General features: G+C 36.8%; 2 protein-coding genes across 5 annotated transcripts in view; one reads left to right on the top strand and one right to left on the bottom strand.

The window, feature by feature from the left end:
* The window catches only part of si:ch211-120g10.1 (butyrophilin subfamily 1 member A1), a 125,546-nt gene that overhangs the window by 34,926 nt on the left and 65,714 nt on the right, over positions 1 to 24,906 (top strand). The gene's annotated exons all lie outside the window — the stretch shown is intronic.
* The window catches only part of recql5 (RecQ helicase-like 5), a 49,409-nt gene that overhangs the window by 17,553 nt on the left and 6,950 nt on the right, over positions 1 to 24,906 (bottom strand). The window contains exons 7-8 of one of the 2 annotated variants that reach the window (XM_022664964.2): positions 24,064 to 24,146; positions 961 to 1,182 (exon numbers count right to left, since the gene is read on the bottom strand). In XM_022664964.2, the coding sequence (XP_022520685.2) occupies positions 961 to 1,182; positions 24,064 to 24,146 (305 nt within the window). Of the gene's footprint in view, positions 1 to 960; positions 1,183 to 24,059; positions 24,147 to 24,906 lie in introns of those variants that run through there. The other variant, XM_022664965.2, reaches the window with a different exon arrangement.

Here is a 24,906-nt window from a genome sequence, read left to right as displayed (position 1 = left end):
CTGTCTTCAGGAGTTTATTAAAGATAGTGAGAGATTCTCCTGATCTGGTAGTAGAAGGTAGTTAGTTAGAGGTGTTAGGAGAGTAAGTGCTCTTTGAAGAGCTCTGTCTTCAGGAGTTTATTAAAGATAGTGAGAGATTCTCCTGATCTGGTAGTAGAAGGTAGTTTGTTAGAGGTGTTAGGAGAGTAAGAGCTCTTTGAAGAGCTCTGTCTTCAGGAGTTTATTAAAGATAGTGAGAGACTCTCCTGATCTGGTAGTAGAAGGTAGTTAGTTAGAGGTGTTAAGAGAGTAAGTGCTCTTTGAAGAGCTCTGTCTTCAGGAGTTTATTAAAGATAGTGAGAGATTCTCCTGATCTGGTAGTAGAAGGTAGTTAGTTAGAGGTGTTAGGGGAGTAAGTGCTCTTTGAAGAGCTCTGTCTTCAGGAGTTTATTAAAGATAGTAAGAGATTCTCCTGATCTGGTAGTAGAAGGTAGTTTGTTCCACCATTGAACTCTGTATGAGAACAGGCTGGATTGTTCTTTGCTTTGTGTGAATGTTTGTTTGTTAAAGCGAGGCGACGTTCATTGGAGGAGCGCAGCGGCCGGGAGGTCGCGTAATCACAATCATTTCTGAGATGATATATCATCCTCAAAATTATGCTATCGTGACAGGCCCTCGTCAGGACAGCTCCAGAAGAGGAAGACCAAGAGTCTCCTCTGTTGCATCGAATAAATCCATCAGAGTTACCTTATAGTCTTCCTTATGTGTGTTCCTTTTATGTTGCTGCCAGAAATGCAAGAATTGCCCTCTAATGAATAATCTAATTACAAACACCCATGCCAATGTAAAGAACAATCAGAAGTATGTGGGCAGTGACAGTTTATCAGTTAAACATCATTTAAAACATTTTACAAGCCCTATTCTCCCATTCTCCCCCAGACTACACAGACTACAGAGACCACCAGCAGTGTGTGAGCTGACCTCTCGAACCCGTAGCCCTTCTTCCCCCCAGCGTAGAGCTCCCGGTCAAACCCGAACGGCCCTCTGGGTTCAGAGCTCTGAGCCGGGCCGGTTCTGGTGCTGAGGGCGGCGGCTCTCTCCAGCTGAGCTCGAACTAATTTAGGGTTATGGCAGTAGTCGCAGGAGCCGGCACAGTTGGGCTTCTGGTCTCCAAAGAACTGGGAGATGGTGGCGTGTCTGCACCTGGAGACACAGAGAACAGAGAACAGAGAAACGGTTACGCTGTTATTTATAGGCCTGTCACCATAAATTATTTTTACTGCAATTCAGTTTCTCTGATTTTACTATTAACAGGTATAGGTTTGAGTAAAATTAACATTGTTGTTTTATTCTATAAACTACAGACAACAGTTCTCCCAAATTGCTAATCAAAATATTGAACAGCATTTATTTGCAGAAAATGAGAAATGACTGAAATAACAAAAAAGATGCAGAGCTTTCAGACCTCAAATAATGCAAAGAAAAACAAATTTCATATTCATAAAGTTTTAAGAGTTCAGAAATCAATATTTGGTGGAATAACCCTGTTTTTAATCACAGTTTTCATGCACCTTGGCATCATGTTCTCCTCCACCAGTCTTACACACTGCTTTTGGATAACTTTATGCTGCTTTACTCCTGGTGCAAAAATTCAAGCAGTTCAGTTTGGTGGTTTGATGGTTTGTGATCCTCCATCTTCCTCTTTATTATATTCCAGAGGTTTTCAATTTGGTAAAATCAAAGAAACTCATCATTTTTAGGTGGTGATTTTACCACCTAAAACATACTGTTGCTGAACCTAAACCTGCAGACCAACTGCAGCATCAACCCATCATCATTTACTTACTTACATCCAGGTGGAGCCTTTTTGTTTTTTACATTTTAACTCAAGCAATAGGCTTTATTATTACTGACATCATGTACATATCTTGCATGATAAGTGGATGACCTGATTAAAAAAAAAAAAAAAAAAAAAAAAAAAAAGAGTCTGGTTTATTGATTAACGACTATGTAAACAGTGTAACCAGACTAATAAAACACTAAATGTTGCAGGCTGTTGATTTACCCTTGGGTGTATTTGCTGGTTTAACTTTCTAGGTCAATGTAGAGGAATGCAGCATGACAGTATTATATTATTGTTATATTATTGTATTGTATATTATTGTATTGTATTATTATATTATGTTAATTGTATTATTTTTTTTGTAGTGTAGCTTATAGAGTTACATTTAAGATTGTGAAAGGTGTGAATAGTAAAACCACTAAAATATGACTACCTTTATAAAGGGTTTATAAATGGTTACAATTAGTTTATTAATGGTTACTAATTAGGTTGTAAATGCCTTAAAAAACATTAATAATCAGTTATAACACATACGTAGTAAGGGGCAACAATAAATATGGCTGTGGGTTCACTATTTGGCAAACAGGTCATTGTTGCCCCTTTTATGTATGTGTTATAACTGATTATTAATGACATTTACAACCTAATTAGTAACCATTAATAAACTAATTGTAAACCATTTATAAACCCTTTATAAAGGTAGTCTTATTTTAAAGTGGTACCAAAAAAAGTATAAATGTCCATGCTAATGTCGCATGTATAGTACTAGTTAAATGTTTGGACACACCTTCTCATTCAACATTTTTTTTCTCATTCTTTCTTTATTTATTTAATCTATTTTCTACATTGTAGATTAATATTAAAAACATGAAAACACATGAAAAAAGTGTTATTCCTGCACATTAATCCTCTGATCTAAACCTGATGAACTGAGATGGTGATTTTTTTTGAGGTGATTTAATTGGGATGAGCTGGAGCTTCACAGTGTGAAGGAAAAGCAGCAGCTATTGTTCAGCACCTCCAGGAACTCCTTAATTCAAGACGCTGAGAAAACTATTCCAGGTGACTCTCCCTCATTAAAGGTCACCTTCCGTCGTTTTTTCTTTCATTTTAAAATGTCTAGTTGTGGTCTCTAGTATGAATGAATGACATGTGAGCCGTTTTTGTAAAAAAAAAAGTGCTCAGGTGTCTCTGTGTAGCTCTTTTTTAATGGACTGTTTTAGGGGTGTGTCCAAAATGACCGGATTCCAGCTTTGCTCATGAATATTCATACATGCAAACAGCATGCAAATATCTCTCCTCTGATTGGCTAGGAGCACTGCGACGCCCCTCCACCGCTCTGCCGCTCACTGCCTCCCACCTCCTAACTGATGAGCGGTGATGTTGCGTCGCTTCAGCTCCGCCTCTGGGAGTTTCTCGAGCCAAGGTGGGCTGGTCTGTGAGTTTCTGCCTACGTAGGCAGAAAGATAATTCAAAATTCACCCGTTTTTCGGAGGGGGGGAGGGGGGATTTCTTTGCTTAGCTCCTGCAGACAATGGGGGCTGCAAAACAGTTTAATGTGCAGGTGTACACATTCAACTCGGAGAGACCTACTGTATTCCACAAAAAACAAGAAAAATCGGATTTTCGCGGAAGGTGAGCTTTAAGACACTGAGATTAAAATCTTCCATTCTCTTCCTGTATAGCTTTAATATAGTCTTCAATATTAAACTTACAATGTAAAAAAAACATAAAATTGATACAGTATGTTTAAAATGAAAAATACTTGTAAAAGTATATTAATCCAGAAGGGACTACAATCTGTAGCTAACTTTCAGACCAGAATCTGCCCTGTACCCCTCACAGTCACTCTGCCACTCCCAACCATGCTGGACCATACAGGCAAAACAAAGCGCTGCATGTATTTCTGCTGTGCAACAGCATGACTCACCAACACTTTATATAACCAGCACAACTGGGCGTATCACTCGCTTGTTAAAAGCATGTTGTTCTCCTGTTTCAAAGTTAAATAGACCAAACTGAACAATGAACAAAATTACTAAATATACTAAGAACACACACCCCTTAAAAAAAGTTAAAACTAAATAAAGAACTGGCTAACATTTTACAATACAGGTCAAAAATAAAGGTTGACTTATGACAGTTACAAACATTGTTAAGTAATATCTTAACTAATGGTGTCAATCGATCAAAAAAATTAATCAGATTAAAAGTGATTAACTGCGATTAACTGCATTTGTTTTTCTTCAGATGCAAATTTTTATAGTGTATATTTAAATGTAAATAAAAGAATGAATGTAAGAAACGTAAAATGCAATTATATGTATATTATATATGTATTTTATATGTATATTTGTTATTAGCACTGTTAATCAATGTACCCTCATTTTTCTACTATTTATATCAGGGCACCAGCTTTAGAGCTAAATAAAAACCTGAGGTTTGTTCTTTTCCTGGGGCGGTCCTGATTAGGGCCAGTTTCCTCATGAGATTTTTTGATTGACAGACCTTCATTCCTGAAGTCACATATTTTTTTCTTTACTTAGTTAAGTAGTTGTTGCTTCTTATCATCTGTATTAGAACATTACTCTATACATATTCACTATTCACTGTATACCTGTAACTCTACCTCTTCACTACTTTACTTTAACTGATGCTCTCAAACCTTTACATTAAGAGACAAGAAATTCAAGTAATTATCTCTTGATGAGTTCAGCACAGCTGTTAACTGAAAGCCTGAATTCCAGGTGACTCTACCTCATAAAAAGGTAGAAACTATAGCCAAGATTAATGTTTTTTCTGTTTGATAATATTTTTTTTCCATAGTCTAAATGACTTGAGTATTATTCTACAGTGCAGAACATTGTTGCATTAAAATTGCATTAAATTGCATTAAAAAAAAACAAAACAAAACAAAAAAAAAAAACAAGAATGGGGCCAGTCACAAAAACAAACATATTATTTTCACTTTTATTACTTAATCTTTCTGGTCGCTACTATTCTGGTCAGGACATCTGGTGTTGAGTTTAGACAGACAAGAACAGTAGTGCACACCCTTACACTCCCTCTCAGAGACATACACTCCTCCCTAACACACACAGCAGCAGGTCTCAGGTTACAGAGGGTCTGAAATAGCTGGTGGGGGACCGGACTCGGCCCTGAATGGAAACAACATGAATACTGTAAATCTGCCTGCGCTCACACAAAGACCCTCTCTGTGCTCCACGTCTCTGTCCAACGCTACTCCCAGAACACTGCTGCTGTTAAATTATCCCGTCAGTGTGCCGCTATCTGACTTCTATTTACTGATTGTTTGTTTTGTTGTTTGACTGAAACTAATCTTCACCCTGCTGTTAAAGGTTAGATGAGGCTGCAGTAAGTAGTGACAGGCAGAACGGACAACTCTGTGCACCATGTGTGGAGTTATATTTTTAACATGTGCAGTAAACTCATGATTTTTGAACTTAGTAAACTTGAGCATGTGTGGAAAGCTGTGCACCTCAGTCCAACACTGGTTTGCAGCGCAGATATTTCCAGTTACAGCTGAATTCACGCTTTTAATCCCAGAAAAACAAACGCTCTTATTTACCTTTTAAAAAGCCATTTAAATGTCTGATTAAAGGGCTGAGTACTGTTGTTTTGCTGTTTTGCTCGGGTTTTGATCGGTCCAGACGCGAGACACCATATACACCATGGGCTCTGCATTGTTTTATATTGCTGGTGACACCATGGGATCTGCATTGTTTTATATTGTGACATATATATTGTCAAAAAAAGAACATTCACACACCTAAACACTGTTTCCACATTATAAATCTCATTTCAATTCAAATGTATTGTCATTTTGTGGTCCAGCAGGCTAATCACTGCCACTATGATCAGAAAATCGCTGCCTCAACTCCCGTTCATGCTGCTTGCTATCAGCTGCCGGAGCCCTGAGATAGCACAACTGCCCTTTTTCTTTCTCTGGGTGGGTACAGTAAATGGTGCTCTTTCCCTTATCACTCATATGGTGATGTGGATCAGCACAAGGCTGCGTCTGTGAGCTGATGTATCAGAACGGAGTCACTGCGCTTTCCTCCGAGTGCGCTGGCTACTCGACATCACCAGAGACGGGCGATATACACAGTTGACTAGCTAAAAATTTTAAGAATGAAGCTGTTTCTCAGTCTGGTCGTTTTGCACTTGATGCTCCGCAGCCTCTGGCCTGAGGGGAGCGGGACAAAAAGTGCGTGTGCTGGGTGGGTGGGATCCTTCCTTGGCTTCCTTGGTTTTTTGATACATCTGATATATATTCTATGTTCCATTGTAATTAAAATATAAGTACAATATTCATTGTGTTATTTATTTGTTTTTATGCACATTTTTTTTAACAAGAACCCAAAAACCCAATTTAAAAATTGGGGTTGTACAAATTAATAAACTTGTGTGCATCACTAATACTGAAATAGACAACACTGAATCAGCAGGGCTCTAGTAGTGTTTATTGCAGAGACGAACCTTACGGATCTGATTAGCTTGTAAATGTGATTAGAGTGGGAGTTTGGGAGTGGAACTATTGATGTAGCTGCCACTCCTTAAACAGTGTTAAGGTGTGACTGGATCCTCTGCAGTCGTGGGATCTTTGATAAGCAAAAAACTGAAGATTCCTGAAACCTCCTTTAGGTTGGTCTGTGCCTTTGAAATGCGGATGTCCCCCCTGTCTGTGTTTCAAAAACTCTTTTACCCAGTCCTGAGTTATGCAATAAACACACACAGAAACACACAAAACACACACAAAACACACACAGAGGCACAAATTCCACTGCTTTTTTGGTATGTGTTGACCCCCCCCAGAAAGCAACAAGCACAAACACACACACAACTTGCTCCAGTGCAGCCAGACTACTTTATGAAAGGGACTGGAGGGGGGGGGGGGGGGGAAGAGTTCCCACAGAGTGATCGAGAGGGCGGAGAAAGTGAGAAGTGGGCAGTCCAGCTGAGACAAAAGAGGGGGGTAAGGAAAATCCAGGTAAATAGAGAGAGAGAGAGAGAGAGAGAGAGAGAGAGAGATAAAGACGTACAGACAGTCTTTTACAGCGAGAGCGAAGTTTAAGTATTGCTGCACAGGAAGAGTCCGTCAGAAAGAGCTGAACCGCACTGCTGAAAGACACAAGCCGCCTGTGTCCCAACCAGTTAGTCATGCAGTAGAGACTGGAGATCTCACACACACACACACACACACACACACACACACACACACACACACACACCAACACCGTCTAACTGAGCAAGCAGCAAGAGTGCGAGTGCAGCCTGGACTGCACAAACTGAACTAAAGGCTGTCCGATTGGCTAAAGACTGTCTACAAACAGAGCGTCCAAATCCTGACCGAGTGGAAAACACGATAAACTGGAAAAGCTCAGACTGAACTGGAGCCTGCAGGACCTGGGCTCGAACCAAAGCTGAATTGAAGGAAACCAAGACAGCGTCAAGACAAGGGAGAAAAGGACCAGACAAGGAATAAAGACAAGGAATAAAGACAAGACACCACCAAGACAAGACTAAAACAAGACTAAAAGAAAGACAGCACCAAAACAAGGATTAAAGACAAGAAAAACAGACGAGACAGCACCAAGACAAGGAATAAAGACAAAAAAAAGACAACACAGCACCAAGACAAGACAAAAAAACAGGACTAAAAGACAAGACCGTTCCAAGGCAAGGATTAAAGATACAAAAAACAGACGAGACAGCACCAAGACAAATTAAAGACAAGACTAAAAGAAGAGGGAGCACCAAGACAAGAAAAAAAGAAAGACAGCACCAAGACTAAAGATAAGATTAAAAGACGAGACAGCGCCAAGACAAGGTATAAAGACAAGAAAAAGGAAAAGACAGCACCAAGACAAAACAAAAAACAGGACTAAGACAAGACTGTACCAAGACAAGGATTGAACATACAAAAAACAGACGAGACAGCACCAAGTGAATTAAAAGACAAGACTAAAAGAAGAGGGAGCACCAAGACAAGAAAAAAAGAAAGACAGCACCAAGACTAAAAACAAGACAGCACCAAGACAAGGATTAAAGACAGGGAATAAAGACAAGACAAAAAACAAGATTAAAAGACGAGGAAGCACCAAGACAAGGTATAAAGACAAGATTAAAAAAAGACAATACAGCATCAAGACAAAAAGACGAGAAAGCACCAAGACGAGCCTAAAACAAGACTAAAAGACAAGACAGCTCCAAGACAGGGACGAAAGACAAGACATAACCAAGACAAGCCTGGACAGCAGTCAAAACACAACTGGAAAACTTAGAAAGCTTTAGCAGAGAGTCCTGTTGCCCGTGGAGTCTGTAGAGTGTAGAATTCCCAGACCTGCACTCTACAGAACCTGGAACCCAGTTTGGAATAACTCTTCAAAGGCTGGCTGTTCTATTGGCTACAGACTGTCCATACAGAGCGCAGAAATCCTGACAGAACGGAAAACACGCTAATGAGAAAAGGCTGGGACTAAAACTGAGCCTGAACTGGAGGAAGTGAAGGAAACGAGACGAAATAACGTCAAAACAAGCCTGGCCTGCAGTCAAAACTCAGAACTGTTCTGAAAAAAACCTTTCCAGAGAGATCTGCAGAGGAGCTGGAGAGGAGCTTTATTCTCAAAACTCTCAAATCTACGCTCTGAACTACTGGAGAGCAGCGAATAGCCCTGAGGTAAGAGAGCGTCTCCTGTTTTACACCATTACAAACTGGTTTGGTAAGATATTCCAGGTTAAAGGCACACCCAGGGGTCATACGCATCTGACTACAACCTATAATACATACTGTATACTTAGAAGAAATTGTGATGCACAATATGATAAGAACACCAAAAGCAATTTAAGCTGTGTACTGTATTTACACAGTGAATATCTAATTGTGTGTATCAGTAATATAATTTTTGCACCAGGAGTAAAGCAGCATAAAGTTATCCAAAAGCAGTGTGTAAGACTGGTGGAGGAGAACATGATGCCAAGATGCATGAAAAACTGTGATTAAAACCAGCGTTATTCCACCAAATATTGATTGCTGAACTCCTAAATCTCTGTATTAATATGAACAGCTTGTTTTCTTTTTTTTTTGCATTATTTGAGGTCTGAAAGCTCTGCATCTGTTTTTTTTTGTTGTTTTGTTATTTCAGGCATTTTTCATTTTCTGCAAATTAATGCTCTAAATGAGAATATTTGTATTTGGAATTTGGGAGAAATGTTGTCTGTAGTTTATAGAATAAAACAACAATGTTCATTTTACTTAAAAATAAACCTATAAATAGCAAAATCAGAGAAACTGATTGAGAAACTGAAGTGGTTATTAAGTTTTTGATTACTTTATAGTTTTGAATAGATCAATATTTACAGTATACATCGCCCAGCCCTAGTCACACCTATATGTCAAACGTTTCAATCAATCGTGTTTACAACAACGCCGAGCACACTCGCATAATGAAGCATGCCTTTCCGATGAGCAACAGGACTGGAATCTTGTTGTCATGACTGTTCACCCTCTCTCGCTGTGCATGTGACTCCCATGCAAATTAACTTTAATCTGGCATTCGCAACTGGGACCACTCTGCTGTTCCGCCGCTGTTATCTAAAGTCCATTTCCCCCCTCCGCACTGTTCACACTGTTCAAACACAGCAGCAGCTCCAAAGATCAGACTTACAACAACACAACAGCAGCAAAAACCAGCGTTAAAACAGGATCAATACTAAAGTTACACTTTCAGAAATGGAGAAATGTCTCGCACTCCATAAACAATGAGGAGCAGAAGTTCACAATGCACTACAGTGTAAAACCAGTTGCTGTCTGTCACCATCTGTCACCCATCAACTGCAAAAAGAGAACTTCTCTCAGTCACTCATCAACCGCAGAATTTGAGTTATTTTGTTATGATAAGATCATGAGCCAAGACACGCTCAGTTCTCCAATCAGTTCTATAGTACATGGATTAAGATAATGTAATGCTGTGTGCAGAATGGTCTGGATCACTATACAGAAAACTGCTGTATGGAACAAAATTTAATAGAGCAGTATAGCTGTGCTTACTATAAACTGCTAAGCCAATTAATGACATTTAAAGTTAAAGGAGAACTCTGGTGTAAAATGGACTTTTGTTGTAGTAAAACATGATAAAAAGTTCTTATCTTTGATGAATAGCACACCTCCGTTCTCCCACAGCGTTCAGAGATCCAGAAATTTTAACAGTTTGTCCAAACGCCCTTCAGACTGGGTGATACGAGGCATAATTTACCCTGATAAATCACTTTTTACACCGTTATCCAGCTCAAAGTAGCTCCACACCTCCTTACTAGAATCTGGAGAGCTCTGACATTTCAAACGAGGCATTAATAACTTAAAAAGTGCACAAGAAGCTTTTTAAAAATCACTTTTAACAACAGATTCTAGCAAGGAGGTGTGGAGCTACTTTGAGCTGGATAACCGTGTAAAAAGGGTAAGTTATGGTAAATTATGCCCTGTTTCACCCAGTCTGAAGGGTTTTTGGACAAACTGTTAAAATTTCTGGATCTCAGAACGCTGTGGGAGAATGGAGGTGTGCTATTCATCAAAGGTAAGAACTTTTTATCATGTTTTACTACAGCAAAAGTCCATTTTACACCAGAGTTCTCCTTCAAGTAAAAACATCCTAAAAAAGCCAGTTAGCTAGTTAACCAACTAGGAAGAAACTTGTTAGGTGGCTACAAAGCCAATTAGCTGACTGACAAACTACAGCCAAAACTTTGCTAGACCACTTAAAAGCCAATTACCAATGACTATTCAACTAGAACAAAAAACGCAAGCCGGCTAAAAAGCTTATTAGCTAACTATGCAAGCTAAAAACAAAGCCAGTTACCTTAGGAAAAAATTAGCTGACTACAAAATGGCATGCATTTTACATTTTTGGACAAAAATTATAACCACCACTGCTGCTTTAGAATTATTCCACTAACAAAACTGTATTTTTTGTTGTCCTGAGGCGACAAATGAAAAAAGTACTGTTTTAATAAGCAAATAAAAAAAAAAATCACCTTTAAATAAATAATAAAAAATTATGTTTTTACATATTTATGCACAATCATCTAAAAACTATATATTAAATTTACCAATTGGTGGTATTAAATCCCATGTAACTTTGACTCCTAAAATGATTGCTACACCTTTAAAGTAAAATGTCAAACCAAACTTCTACCCCCTAATTTTACTGAATGGTGACGTGTCTTGTGACATTATATACAAAAAAAAAAAAAAAACGAACATTGCACAAATTAAAGGGATGGTGTAATCTACAAAGAAGTGGTTTGTTGCCTAAGGCCAAACCTGCGTCATAGAAAGTTAACAAACTAGCAAAAACTCGCAAGCTGACTACAAAACTAACCTAAAACTAGCAAAAACCTGCAAACAAGCTAACAACTAAACCAAATAACTCAAAAATCAGTTAGAAACAAACTTTCTAACTAACTTAAAAGCTAATTGGCTAATTAATCAACTAGATAAATATAATTAGTTAACTATTCAACAACTAAGAAATAACCTACTAGTTGACTACAAAGCTAGTTAAACTCGCTTAATGCCAGCTTTTTTCTCAATTTTCTGCCTGACATTACACGCTAAATTTTGAGGAAATCTATTTAAGCAATACACACAAAAGGTTTCATATTTGACAGGAAACATTACTAAAAAACTGAATGTATTTATTTTTGAAATATCTAAAAATATTTATTTAAATATGATACTGTACATAATAAAAATATAGTGAATAAAAATCACAAAAATGTTTTAAAAGCAGTATTTTTGTGAATACAAATCAAACATGTAATGTCCTCCAAAACTTTTATTTTGTTACAGTTGTCTAGTTTGTGTGTCCATTTTTAAACATATTATTGGGTGGAGTAGAGAGTGAACATGCAGCTTCTCCAAGTGTCCTTTAGAGGAGTCTCCAAAGCCCTCAAAGTTTTCAGAATGTGATTTTTTTTTATTTAAAATAAGTTATTTTGCTGTAGAGAGAAAAAATGATTTTATATAATTTACATTTGTAGCCCATATTTGGACCAAAGCCTGTCCAGGGGTTAACCAACTACTTGCTACAAACGTCCCAGCTCAAATTATTATTATTATGATGACGAACGGACCAATAGAAATGCTCTAAAATTACTTTGAATACAACCTTACAACACTGGCATCATATAATTAGCTATTTAGTTATGTAAAGATTTTATTGCAGGTTATAAAGCAACTGACTAAACATCAAACTAGAAAAAATGTGTTAGCTTACTGTAAAGGCAATTAGCTAACTTTACAATAAGCAAAAACGTTGTCATCTAACCAACCAGCAAAACTTGTAAGCTAACTAGGCAGCTTGCAAAAATTAATTGAATAAAAGGTAAAATAAAAAGCTTGTAAACTTTCTCTCCAAAGCTAACTGCTAACTAATCAACTAGCGAAACAGGCAAGCTAACAACAAACCCAATTAGCTAACGGCTAGCTATCTAAATAGAACCTAGACCTGTACACACACTATATACACTGCATTATCCTGAGAGTAAAGTTCTGTGGAAATGAAATTAAAAGCAGCAGCTTCCTCCGTCAGCCCTGTTCAGCCAACCGTGCAGCTCCACCCAAAGCCATTTAACCCTGCGGAGCAAACCCCACCCTAACCACACCCCACCACACCAGCACCAGAACCGCGGGTCTGATTACAGACCCAAACTGATTTAACTACCGGTTCCCCTTTTCTCCTGCTCTGAACTCTGAGGTCTGCGCAGCCGTGCAGACAGGCCACATGCTCGCGGGCAGCCGGCCTGCGCCCTGCGGGTCCTGCAGGTCCTGCCATGCTGCAGCAGAGGTGGTTATTTCTGTAGACCCCCCAGAGAAATGCTAAGTTAAGACCTGTGCTTTTATTTACACTACAGCTGACTGCACATGGAAGTTCACCCTGTGCCTGTACTCACTCTGTGTTTTGTGTTTTGGGAGAGGCGTGAGAAACTGCAAAGATAAAGTATAATATTGCAATAATTTTGCTGGATATATTGTGCCCACAACATACTTTAAATAAAGTTTTAAAATTTACATGATACTACAACTACTGTAAATTGCACCCAATGCAATTTGTTTCAGATGTACAAATGCACACAAAGCACCAAAACCCTCTGGAGCAGATTAACCTGAACCTACTGGTGCCATGTCTAATACTATGACTAATATTAGTGCATCATTTTGTTTTTTACATTACATTACATTACATTACATTTGGCAGACGCTTTTGTCCAAAGCGACTTACAATAGTCAAGTACAATGTAAAATAAGTTTAAAGGTAAAACATCTTTGGATAGGGATAAAAGGAGGTCAAAGGGGAATAATAGGATAGAGGAGTGAAGGAGGGGAAGAAGGAAATGAGGTTAGAAGTAGTTAGTGTGTTAGAGGTGTTAAGAGAGTAAGTGCTCTTTGAAGAGCTCTGTCTTCAGGAGTTTATTAAAGATAGCGAGAGATTCTCCTGATCTGGTAGTGGAAGGTAGTTTGTTCCACCATTGGGGAACTCTGTATGAGAACAGTCTGGATTGCTTTGTGTGAGTGTTTGGCAAAGCGAGGCGACGTTCATTGGAGGAGCGCAGCGGCCGGGAGGTAGCGTAAGCCTTCAGGAGCGAGTGCAGGTAGGAAGGAGCCTGTTCTGTCATCACCTTGTAGGCGATTGTAAGAGCTTTGAATTTGATGCGAGCATCAACTGGTAGCCAATGGAGCTCAATGAGCAGCGGGGTGACATGTGCCCGTTTTGGCTGGTTGAAGACCAGACGTGCTGCTGCATTCTGGATCATCTGGAGTGGTTTTACTACACAGGCCGGGAGGCCAGTTAGCAGGGCATTGCAGTAGTCAAGGCGTGAGATGACGACCGCTTGCACCAGGAGTTGGGTGGCCTGTTGCGTCAAGAACGGTCTAATTTTTCGGATGTTATAGAGCGCAAAGCGGCAGGACCGAGCAACTGAGGCCACATGGTGCGTGAAGGAGAGTTGGTCATCAACCAGAACACCCAGGTTCCTAGCAACCTTTGTCGGTGAGAGAGAGAGAGAGAGAGTCGATACTTATAGAGAGGTTGTGTTGAAAAGATGGTTTTGCTGGTATAACCAGAAGTTCAGTCTTTGAGAGATTTAATTGAAGGTGATGCTCCCTCATCCATGAGGATATGTCAGAGAGACACTGCGATATCCGTGCAGAGATTGAGTGATCTTCAGGTGAGAACGACAGGTATAGCAGGGTGTCATCAGCAAAGCAATGGTAGGAAAATCCGTGTGAGCGGACAATGCAAATTTAATGCAAATTTAAATCACATTATCAATTGGTGGTAACATATTAGCGGATTTACTGATATTTTATGATGTCTAGAAGTTAGATTACTTTAAATATCACACCTCATTCATCAGCTTTCTGAATTCGGATTTAAAAAACATGACTAATACAATGATTTTTTTTAAGCAATATATATATTTTTTTAAGTAAGAAAATAAATATATTAAGAAGATTCTCTGTTCCAGCATGTACATCTGTGCAGTGTGAAGCTGCTTTAACACAGAATGCTGAAAATTTGCCGTGGTGCTTTAAAAACACAGTGTTTTCAAAGGGCTGTGCAGTGTAGAGGTGAGCAGTGAATGCAGCACAGACTGTGCTCAGTGTGTAAACAGCATGGAGCAGCAGAGATAGCGTTTATTCATAGCAGTATATTATCTGGCTAATATATCAGATTAGACAGATCAGCAGTTTACATGATTAGATAGATAGATAGATAGATAGATAGATAGATAGATAGATAGATAGATAGATAGATAGATAGAGACAGACAGACAGACAGACAGAGATAGACAGACAAAGATAGATAGATAGACATAGATAAATAGACAGATAGACAGACAGAGATAAATAGACAGATAGATAGATAGATAGATAGATAGATAGAGAGAGACAGATAGATAGACAGAGATAGATAGAGAGAGAAAGACAGATAGACAGAGATAGATAGAGAGAGAGAAAGACAGACAGAGATAGATAGACAGACAGACAGACAGATAGAGATAGACAGACAAAGATAGATAGATAGACATAGATAAATAGACAGATAGACAGACAGAGATAAATAGACAGATAGATAAGTAGACAGATAGATAAATAGATAGATAGACAGACATAGACAGATGGATAGAAATACAGAAACAGACAAAGACAGACATACAGATAGATAAATAAATAGACAGAGATAGACAGATAGACAGAAAGACAGACAGATAGACAAATAGACAGCGATAGAGATAGATAGACAGACAGACAGACAGACAATATAAAAGCTGCCTATAATGCACACAAAAGAGGTCTGTAGCTAGAAACAAAACTCGTTTGCTAATTCACGTTTTACATCCTGTTAGTGAAATTTATAATAAATCAAGATACATATTTCATATGATATGCTGTATATTATTACCAATCTTGTGCACTTTTTAAAACAACACTAGTGAACACAATGAGAAAAATATAGGCTCATAAACAGAGACGGTCTGAAACGTTTGGACGTGTGAACCTGATCCTGATTCATCAGAACACCCACAGGAACACTCACCATCAGGAACATTACACATCCGTCAGCAAGCTCACCACACACACACATTCATTCATTAGTAATCCGTTTAAAAGGTCTCATTTAAATACTGGGACCCAGTATGTTATCAGTGTTGTACTAATACGATTAATATGGACAAAAGTGTTTGGACAGCTGCTCAATTATTGTTTCTTCTGAACTCCAGGGTGTCAAAAAGAGTTCATCCTGCTTTTGTTGGAGTACCTGTCTCTACTGTCCAAGAAATATTTTAAACTAAATGTTTCTGGATCATTGCTGTAAAGATTTGATTGCATTCAGCAATTCAACTCACCAAATCATTTAAAAAGTACTGGATGGAGCTCCATCGTTTGTCATCAATTATTGATTATTCTGAATTCCAGGGTATCAAAGAGTTTATCCTCCTTTTGTTGGAGTACCTGCCTCTAATGTCCAGGAAAGGTTTTGTACTATATGTTTCTGGATCATTGCTGTAAAGATTTGATTGCATTCAGCAATTTAATTCACCAAATCATTTAAAAGGATTGGATGGAGCTCCATCGTTTGTCAGCAATGGGCGAAACCTAAAGTAGCAGGAATGAGCCCACTGCTCTGGGACAATATATCGATAACACTATATATTATACTGTTTAAATTGTATTTTATCATATCGATACATGGCGTCAAATAGCAATTTTTTTTTTTATTAAAATATAGATGCTCTTAACTCCCTAAGACTCACGCCCCAATTAGACCTACTAAAGTTACAGCTGCGTTACTCCACATGGTGGCACTATAATTAAAAGAACAGGGTAAACCTGCAGTCAAGTATATTGGTTGTAAAATTCTGTTATACTAAAACACTGATAAATTCATAATTTCTGGTATTTGTTTATTTAAGAGTGTTTTATCCTCTTCAGTCGTAAGGATGATGAATCGTAGTATTATATCATCATCCTTATCGTATTGTGATATTGTATCATCAGATGCACTGTGATTCCCATAACTAACCCCAACACTGTGTCTCTCTGTTCATTATCCACAGATATCTGACCATCTAACAGAATGGACGCCAAGGAGGAGACACTGAGCATCCTTCAAAAGATCTTAACCAAGCTACAGGGTCTTCCTCAGTCTGACCCCTACGAGTTCGCAGGATTCTCCATCCTCCTCATCTTCATCTGTAAGCCTATACCATGTGTTTTAAACGGTCACTGATCCTTAACAACTCTGTGTGAGTTTTTAAATAACAGGCTGCACCATTTAACATCATTTTAACTAAATATAAAGAAGTTTTCAGCTTAGTTACAGGGATGAAACTGTAAGTATGCGTTCCAAAATAATCCACAAAGCAGGACCTCACACAAAACCTGTAATTATACATTCTAAGCAATCCTGAACCAGTAATAAACACTAATTTGAGAAGCGCAGCTAAAATTCCTCCTAAATAAGTAAAGACCTCACTTATTTTAAAGGCGTCTTTCACACCTACAGTTGGTTTGGTCAGATCTAAATCTTAAGTTAACCTTGTTTTTTTAAATCAGCATTTCCTGAAGTGATACAGGTAAATTTCATTGGATCGGGTATAAGCCAATTTAATCAAAGCACCACTTAAACAAAAATAGTATTTATAGTATTTTTTTATAGTATTTTAATAGTATTTTGAGTTTCTACCAAAACCAAGTCCCAATCTGATACTTTGCAGTACAATGCCACTGAAATAAAATAAAAAAAAGTTGTCCCTTAACATTTTTTTGTTTAACTAAATTTTTGAATATTATTGAAACAACAGTATTTGAACATACCATTAAAAAATAATAATAATAATAAAAAAGTACTAAATAGCCATATAAATGAGTTACATTTAAATATGCATCTTTTATTAAATAAACTAACAAAAATATGTCACACAACAATAATTATGTGATTAATCATAATTAAGATCATTAATCATTTTTATAAGCTGGTAGTTTTTTTTATTTTTTATTGTATTATATAAAAGATGCATGCTTTTCAAATTAGAATATTGTAATGTGTTGAGTTTCTGAGTTTAAAAAAAAATGTAAGATAAATGTAAAATGTATGATAGTGTCTTTTATTTATTTTTTATTTTTTTGCCTATTCCAACTTGAAAACATGCAACGCTGTATGTGCATGAGCCTGAGAGGCTTCAGCACAGTGATGCTGTGTCCACAGCAGAGGTGGAAAAAGTACTAAAAATTGTAATTAAGTAAAAGTACCTTTACTTTGCTAAAAATCTACTAAAAGTAAAAGTAAAAGTACCCATCTAAAAATCTACTCGAGTAAAAATAAAAAGTACTCCATTTAAAATGTACTTTGAGTAAAAGTTATATAGTTACTTTTAATTATTTGATGTAAAAAAAAAATTAAATTGTTTTTAATAAAATATTATTCCACATAATAATTTGGACCTTTCAGGCAGTATTTGTTCAGACCACCCCATAAAACAAGTGGTTAAGTTTTCTATGATCCATTTTTTTTTATTACTGTTAAAAAGTTATGGTAATATAGGTGACTATAAACTGTAATTTTATAGTTTTATAGTTCATTATTATTTATTAATTTGCGATTGCTGTTATTTTAACTGCTATGCGCCGTGAACCGGCGCATCCACGCCAATTTTTTTTTTTTTAGACAATTGTTTTTTTTTTCCCCCCAGCATTTTTTTATTCAGTAATTGGGAGTTTTCCAATGTAGCAAAGTAAATGACATTTGTCAAAATGTACTTAAGTAAAAGTAAAATTACCCATTTTAAAAATTACTTGAAAAAATACAAATTACTCATAAAATCTACTCAATTACAGTAAGTTGAGTAAATGTAATTCATTACTTTCCACCTCTGGTCCACAGCTTGGAGAAAAATGAAGCATGGATTAAAGTAGCGACTGGCTCCATAGTTAGCTTGCTGGATTAGCCTCTGTGCTAATTTAGAGTCTGCAGGAACTATTTTAAGTGGTCCATAAAAGATCCTAAAATACCTGAAACTATATTAAATCATCCTTTAAATGCTCTGTTTTTGTAAAAGGGAGAATCACATGGCTTACTCTTTTTACCAACAGTGGAGGCTATCGCTAATGATAATGCTAACATATTATAAAGGAATAAAAAGTGCACTTTCTTAACCAGGGTTCTTAAGACATGTTTTTTAAGACCTTTTTTAAGACCTCAATAAATATAATTTAAGACCCAAAAATCATAAGTCATAATTTCTTCAGTTCTCTCCCCGGTAACGTTAGCTAACTTTCCCCCGATGTTAGTATGCAAGCTAACGCAGCGCTAATGTTAGCTAGCTCTCTGCTAACCTTAGTTCTATCTCTGGTAATGTTCGCTAGCGCGTTTAAGCTATCTTAAGTTAATATGTTAGCTACCTTGCTGCTAACGTTAATATATGTTAGCTAGCTCGCCGCTAATGTTAGCTATCTCTCTGCTATCCTTAGTTCTATCCCTGGTAACGTTAGCTAGCGTGTTTAAGCTAGCTGAAGTTAATATGTTAGCTAGCTCGCTGCTAATGTTATCTAGCTCTCTGCTAACCTTAGTTTTATCCCTGGTAACATTAGCTAGCGTTTTAGCTAGCTAAAGTTAATATGTTAGCTAACTTGCTGCTAACATTAATATGTTAGCAAGCTCGCTGCTAATGTTATCTAGCTCTCTGCTAACTTTAGTTCTCTCCCCGGATTAGACGCACTGTCTGAAAACTTAAAACCTACAGTAAACCTACAGTTAGAGATCTGACTGTGGGAATTGACCAGCTTAGTCAAAATAAGATCCACACTGTTGTTTTTCATGAAGTGTTAACCGCACATTAACACCATTCACACTTCCAGCCTCTCACTCCACATCCTGGCACTGAAAATTTTCTTCGATCGACTTGATAATAAAACACAGTGGATCAACACCAGCAGATGACATGTCTCTCTAAACCATCACTGATTGGTAGAAACTTCACACTAGACCTCGAGCAGTTTGGACTGTGTGTCTCTCCACTCTTCCTCCAGACTCTGCTCCCTTGATTTACTTTAAATGAAATGTAAAATTTACTGATGATCAGTGATGGTTTGGAGAGACATGTCTGCTATCTGCTGGTGTTGATCCACTGTGTTTTATTATCAATTATAAAGTCAATGCAGTTTTGTTTTCCCACAAAATCTTACAGCACTTCATGCTTCCCTCTGCTGCTGATAACTTTTATGGAGGTGCGGATTTCATTTTCCAGCAGGACTATTATATTCTAACGTTTTTGAGTTACTTATTTTTGGGTTAATAAACCATTAAAATAGAACACTCTGTGTTTAATACATCTATATAATAAATGAGTTACTGAATTACTGAAATAAAGCAATTTTTTAATGATATTCTATTTTTTTTTTAAGATGCACTAGTATGTATTTTGCTTTTCAAAGAAACATTGGGAAAAATAATAGAGATAAATAGAAAGATTTGTCTGAACACTGCAAAAATAAACATTGCACTTTCAGTGTTTGGCCAAAAAAAATCAAGCCCTGTTCCTCAAGTTTTTATATCCAATAAAAATAGTAAAAACTGCAAAAAAGTTGACACAGAAAAGTATAAGTGTATAAAATTGTGCAATCAAACCATAGTATGGAAAAAGTTATTGTGTGATAATAGGCTCCTCCCCCAAACAAGCCCAGACTCAGTTCTAATGTAGACATGATTATTTTTGCTTTTAATTCTCATTTATAACATTTATAATTCTTATGTACTCTAAGCTCTGTATGCTGTCTTACCTGTCAGTTAAAGCACAGATTCCACCATTGTCTGCCTTATACCACACATCTGTGCTAATTAAAGACTGGTTTATTATCCCATGCACAGTTACATTTACAAAAGTAAAGTTTAGACTAAACACTGGTACCTTTTCTAATCTGTTCATATGTGAGATTAGGGGTGAAACGATTACTTGAGTAATTTGAGTTACTCGATTAAAAAAATTGATCGAGTAATTTTCTGTGCTTTGAGTAATCGTGTACTTAATTAAAAAACTGTTAGCGGTGGAGCCGAGAGAAGGTTAATATAACTTATAACAAATCAATGAGATTAACATTAACGTACCTTAATAACACAACGACAGCACTTTGGAGCGCTGATTATAAGGAATACTGTCTAGTTTAGTTTATAAAAAACAGACAGTTCTGGACTTAATACAGGCTTTCTGTAAGTGAACACAGCGCTGAGTAGTTTATAAGTACATGTCACCGGCTCGGTGAGACGAACTGGCAACATCTCTGCTGTTCAGAAGCTAAGATGCACAACATAATGCAAATATTTATGCCTTTTTTATTGATTAATTCCCTATAGTTTTAATACTTACAAGAAATCCTTGTTGAAAATAATTTAACTTTTATTAATTTATTAAAGTACTAATTATTAAATTATTATTACTCCATTTGCAGTTTGGAAATGTATGTTGTGAATTTAAAAATATGACTTATCCAAAAAAGAAAATCAATTGGTTATTCATTATTAAGTGAAATGTCTTGTTTTCTCTTGTGTATTTTTAATAACTCTTTAAGCAAACAGATATGTTTTTTCTGATTACTCGATTAATCGAATCGATTTTTCAGTAGAGTACCCGATTACTAAAATAATTACTAGATGAAGCCCTATGTGAGATACACACAAAACAAAGTGACCAAAGCCTGACTGACCAAAGCCCTGTCCTTCTCTTTCAGTGACGTTCCTGGGCTTGACGCTGTTCGCCTGCTTGCAGTGCTGCTGCAGCTGTGGAGGAAACCGCAGGGATAAAGACTCAGTCATCTGAACCAGCAGGATGGTTCAAACCAGCGGACCGCGGCCTTCTGGAGGCACCTGGAGGACTATCAGAGATGTACAGAGGTGCAGAGAAACTAGGGCGATCAGTGTTATGAATCTGTGCCCCGCCCACCTTTACAACTGCAGCCCTGAGAGACAATTCCTTACAAACTTTTCCCTCCAGAAGCTTCTCGGAGGACGACCAGGCCATCTCTAGAATTACAGTATATTACATTTATCATCTATTTATCATCTTTCTGATATATTTTTCCCTTTTGCATCTACTTCTATCTGTTGGGATTGAGCTTAAATCTGCAACAAACACCCTTACAATTTATTATACAACACACAGAAGTCAGAAATGCTGCAGAAATGCAGAAAAACTTGTGGGTTAAACTACAATACTAGTTTCTGTTCCATGACTTATGCCATCTCAGTGTAAAGTCACTTTAGTGTCAAATAAATACATGAAGGTTTAACTATACTTATCTCACGACTGATCTTGCTGAAATTTAAACAAATATGAAATAATTAGGACTATATATATATGAGTGTGTGTGAGAGAGTGTGTGTAAGAGGAGAAAAGTGTCAATGCTATGCAAAAAAAAACCTGTAACTGGAAACAATCTCTGGAAGAAAGGAGTAAATAATTTCTGCAAATGTAATACCAAGATATTTTCCCACTTATTTATTGTGTTTGTTGCTTAATAAATAAATAATATCATATAATTTACTGCCATTAAGAAAAGTGATACTTTTGATAAATGAAAAAAAAAGTGTTGAAATAAACTGTAAAAGGATTTAATTCCAATCCATTGTGCAGCATCTCTGTTGGTTCATCCATCATGTAATGTAAACAACTGCCAGATTCAAGTTATTACAAAATAGAGAAACAATGTTTTTTTGTGTGACAGGTCAGTTTTATTCTATTTTATAACATTTTCTTTGGACATTAAAATGAAACTAAAGGGTTTTTAAAGTCTATTCGTATTTGAACTGTTGTTTTTTTGAGCGTGGTCATATTGGTTGGTACTAAAGGTACTGTATTTGGTGTAAATGTCCACAGAATGATCGACAGAAAGGATAACACTGATTAATAGGGATGTGCTGATAATATATTGGGTATGCATTGGCTGTTTTAATCCAGATGGCAGCTCAAGTAAATTATTTAAATACAAAAAATCTAAAATTAATTTACTTGTACTCAACTGGAAAAAAATGGCATTGATGCATCTCTATTTGTATTTATACTGCTTTTTAAATATAAACTGTTACTAAATATAAAATATAAGTGATTGTTCTACAGTATGATCTGTAGTACAATCATCTTATTTAAACTGTGGGGCTATATTTTTTATTTATTTAAACACAAAGATCAGCATCACAAGAAGCGACAAGAAGCGACAAGACAAGACCAAATCGAAACTACGGTTGGTGTGTTTGTTATACTGTCTAAATTTGGTCCACTTGTTTTGGTTTTACACAGCAGTTGAACGACTGAGCACACTAAAGAATAAGACAAACAAATTAGCAAATATATTAAACTATTTATCTATCAGCAAAATAATAAACACTTGTGCAGGACCTGGGCACAGCATTTATATTTAAAATGGAGTGAATAACAGAATGCTGGAGTTCACTTACCACACTGAGATACAGACTCAGGGATTAAACATACAGTGGTCTGTGGATTGTCCTTGACTGTTCTCACCATTCTTCTTCTCTGCCTTTCTGATATTTTTCTTGGCCTGCCACTTCTGGGCTTAACAAGAACTGTCCCTGTGCTCTTCCATTTCCTTACTATGTTCCTCACAGTGGAAACTGACAGGTTAAATCTCTGAGACAACTTTTTGTATCCTTCCCCTGAACAACTATGTTGAACAATCTTTGTTTTTAGATCATTTGAGAGTTGTTTTGATGAGCCCATGATGCCACTCTTCAGAGGAGATTCAAATAGGAAAACAACTTGCAATTGGCCACCTTAAATACCTTTTCTCATGATTGGATACACCTGGCTATAAGTTCAAAGCTCAGTGAGGTTACCAAACCAATGTTGTGCTTCAGTAAGTCAGTAAAAAGTAGTTAGGAGTATTCAAATCAATAAAATGATAAGGGTGCCCATACTTTTGCACCAGTCAAATTTTGGTTTAATGCATATTGCACATTTTCTGTTAGTACAATAAACCTCATTTCAATCCTGAGATATTACTGTGTCCATCAGTTATTAGATATATCAAACTGAAATGGCTGTTGCAAACACCCAAATATTTAGAACTAAAAATGATTAACATTAATAGGGGTGCCCAAACTTTTTCATATGACTGTATGTACAGACTAGTACAGGTGCAATAAAATAAACCTAATTTGCAATTTGCAAAAGTTTGCAGTAGAGCCAGTATGAGCGTTATGAGTATGTGTTTCTTTCACATGCAAATAGATCTAAAGCTACTTACCGTACGTAAACCGTATGTAAAGCTACTAAAGCTTAATTAAACCTGTGTGCTGTTTTCTGCTTCATGCAAAGAGGGAGTGTATCTCACAATACCAGTTTTGCAATACCAGATATGTTCCACCAGTCAGTCCTTTTTATTGAGAAATATTTGGTAGAGAAGTATCTAAAATGTATTATATAAAGTAGACTGGTTACTAGAGTCTGAATCTTTGGTACAGACCTGTAATTCATGTACAACTGACTTTACCATACTTGTTTATTCATGACTGGACAAATAATGCAATCAGAAATACTTAAATCAGTTTTTATATGTATGTGTGCCTAAATAAATAATAGCTAGAACATGTTAGGAGTGTGTTAGGAGTGTATGGGTGTGTGTGTGTGTGTGTTTCATAAAATCCTACCCCTCTTGTTCACAAAAGTTCACCATGGCCTCAAAGTCCTGTATAGCAGCTTTATCCTGCTCCTTCTCTGAACCACGCTTTTTCTGAAAGAGAGAGAGAGAGAGAGAGAGAGAGAGAAAGAGAGAGAGAGAAAACATATACAGAGAAAAACAAGAGATAGAGAAAGAAAGAAAGAAAGAAACAGATACAGAGAATGAGAGATAGAGAGAAATAGAGAAGACAGATACAGAGAGAGATAGAAAAATAAAGAAAAACAGAGAGAGAAAGAGAGAGATAAAGAGGAAGATCAAACGAGAGAGAAAAACACAGAGAAGAGACAGATACAGAGAAAGTTAGAGAGAGAGAAAAACAGATACAGAGAGAAAGAGAGTGAAAGTAAGAAACAAAGAGAAAGAGAAAGATGGAGAGAAAAAGATACAAAGAGAAAGAGAACAAGAGAATGAGAGACAGATACAGAGAGACAGATAGAGAAAAACAGATACAGAGAGAGAAATATATAGAAAGAGAGAGAAAAAAGAAAGAAAAACAGATACAGAGAGAACGAGAAAGATAGAAAGAGAGATAGAAAACAGATACAGAGAAAAAAGAAATAAAGAGAAAGACAGAGAAAAAATACAAAGAGATAATGAACAAGAGAATGAGAGAGACAAATACAGAGAGAAAGAGAAGGAAAGAAAAAAACAGATACAGAGAGAAAAAGAGGGAGAATAGTGTGACAGAGAGAGTGCAAATTTGAGAAAGAGAGAGAGAAACAGATACAGAGAAAGAACAAGAGAGACACATAGATCATCAAATCTAGAAATGTATGAATTCTAGCTGTATAATATTGTAAATAATATTAAT

This window comes from Astyanax mexicanus, chromosome 19 (genome assembly GCF_023375975.1).
Source record: "Astyanax mexicanus isolate ESR-SI-001 chromosome 19, AstMex3_surface, whole genome shotgun sequence".
NCBI lineage: Eukaryota > Metazoa > Chordata > Actinopteri > Characiformes > Acestrorhamphidae > Astyanax > Astyanax mexicanus.
The sequence above is the reverse complement of the archived record's forward strand: the minus strand, read 5'-3'. Positions and strand labels throughout refer to the sequence as shown.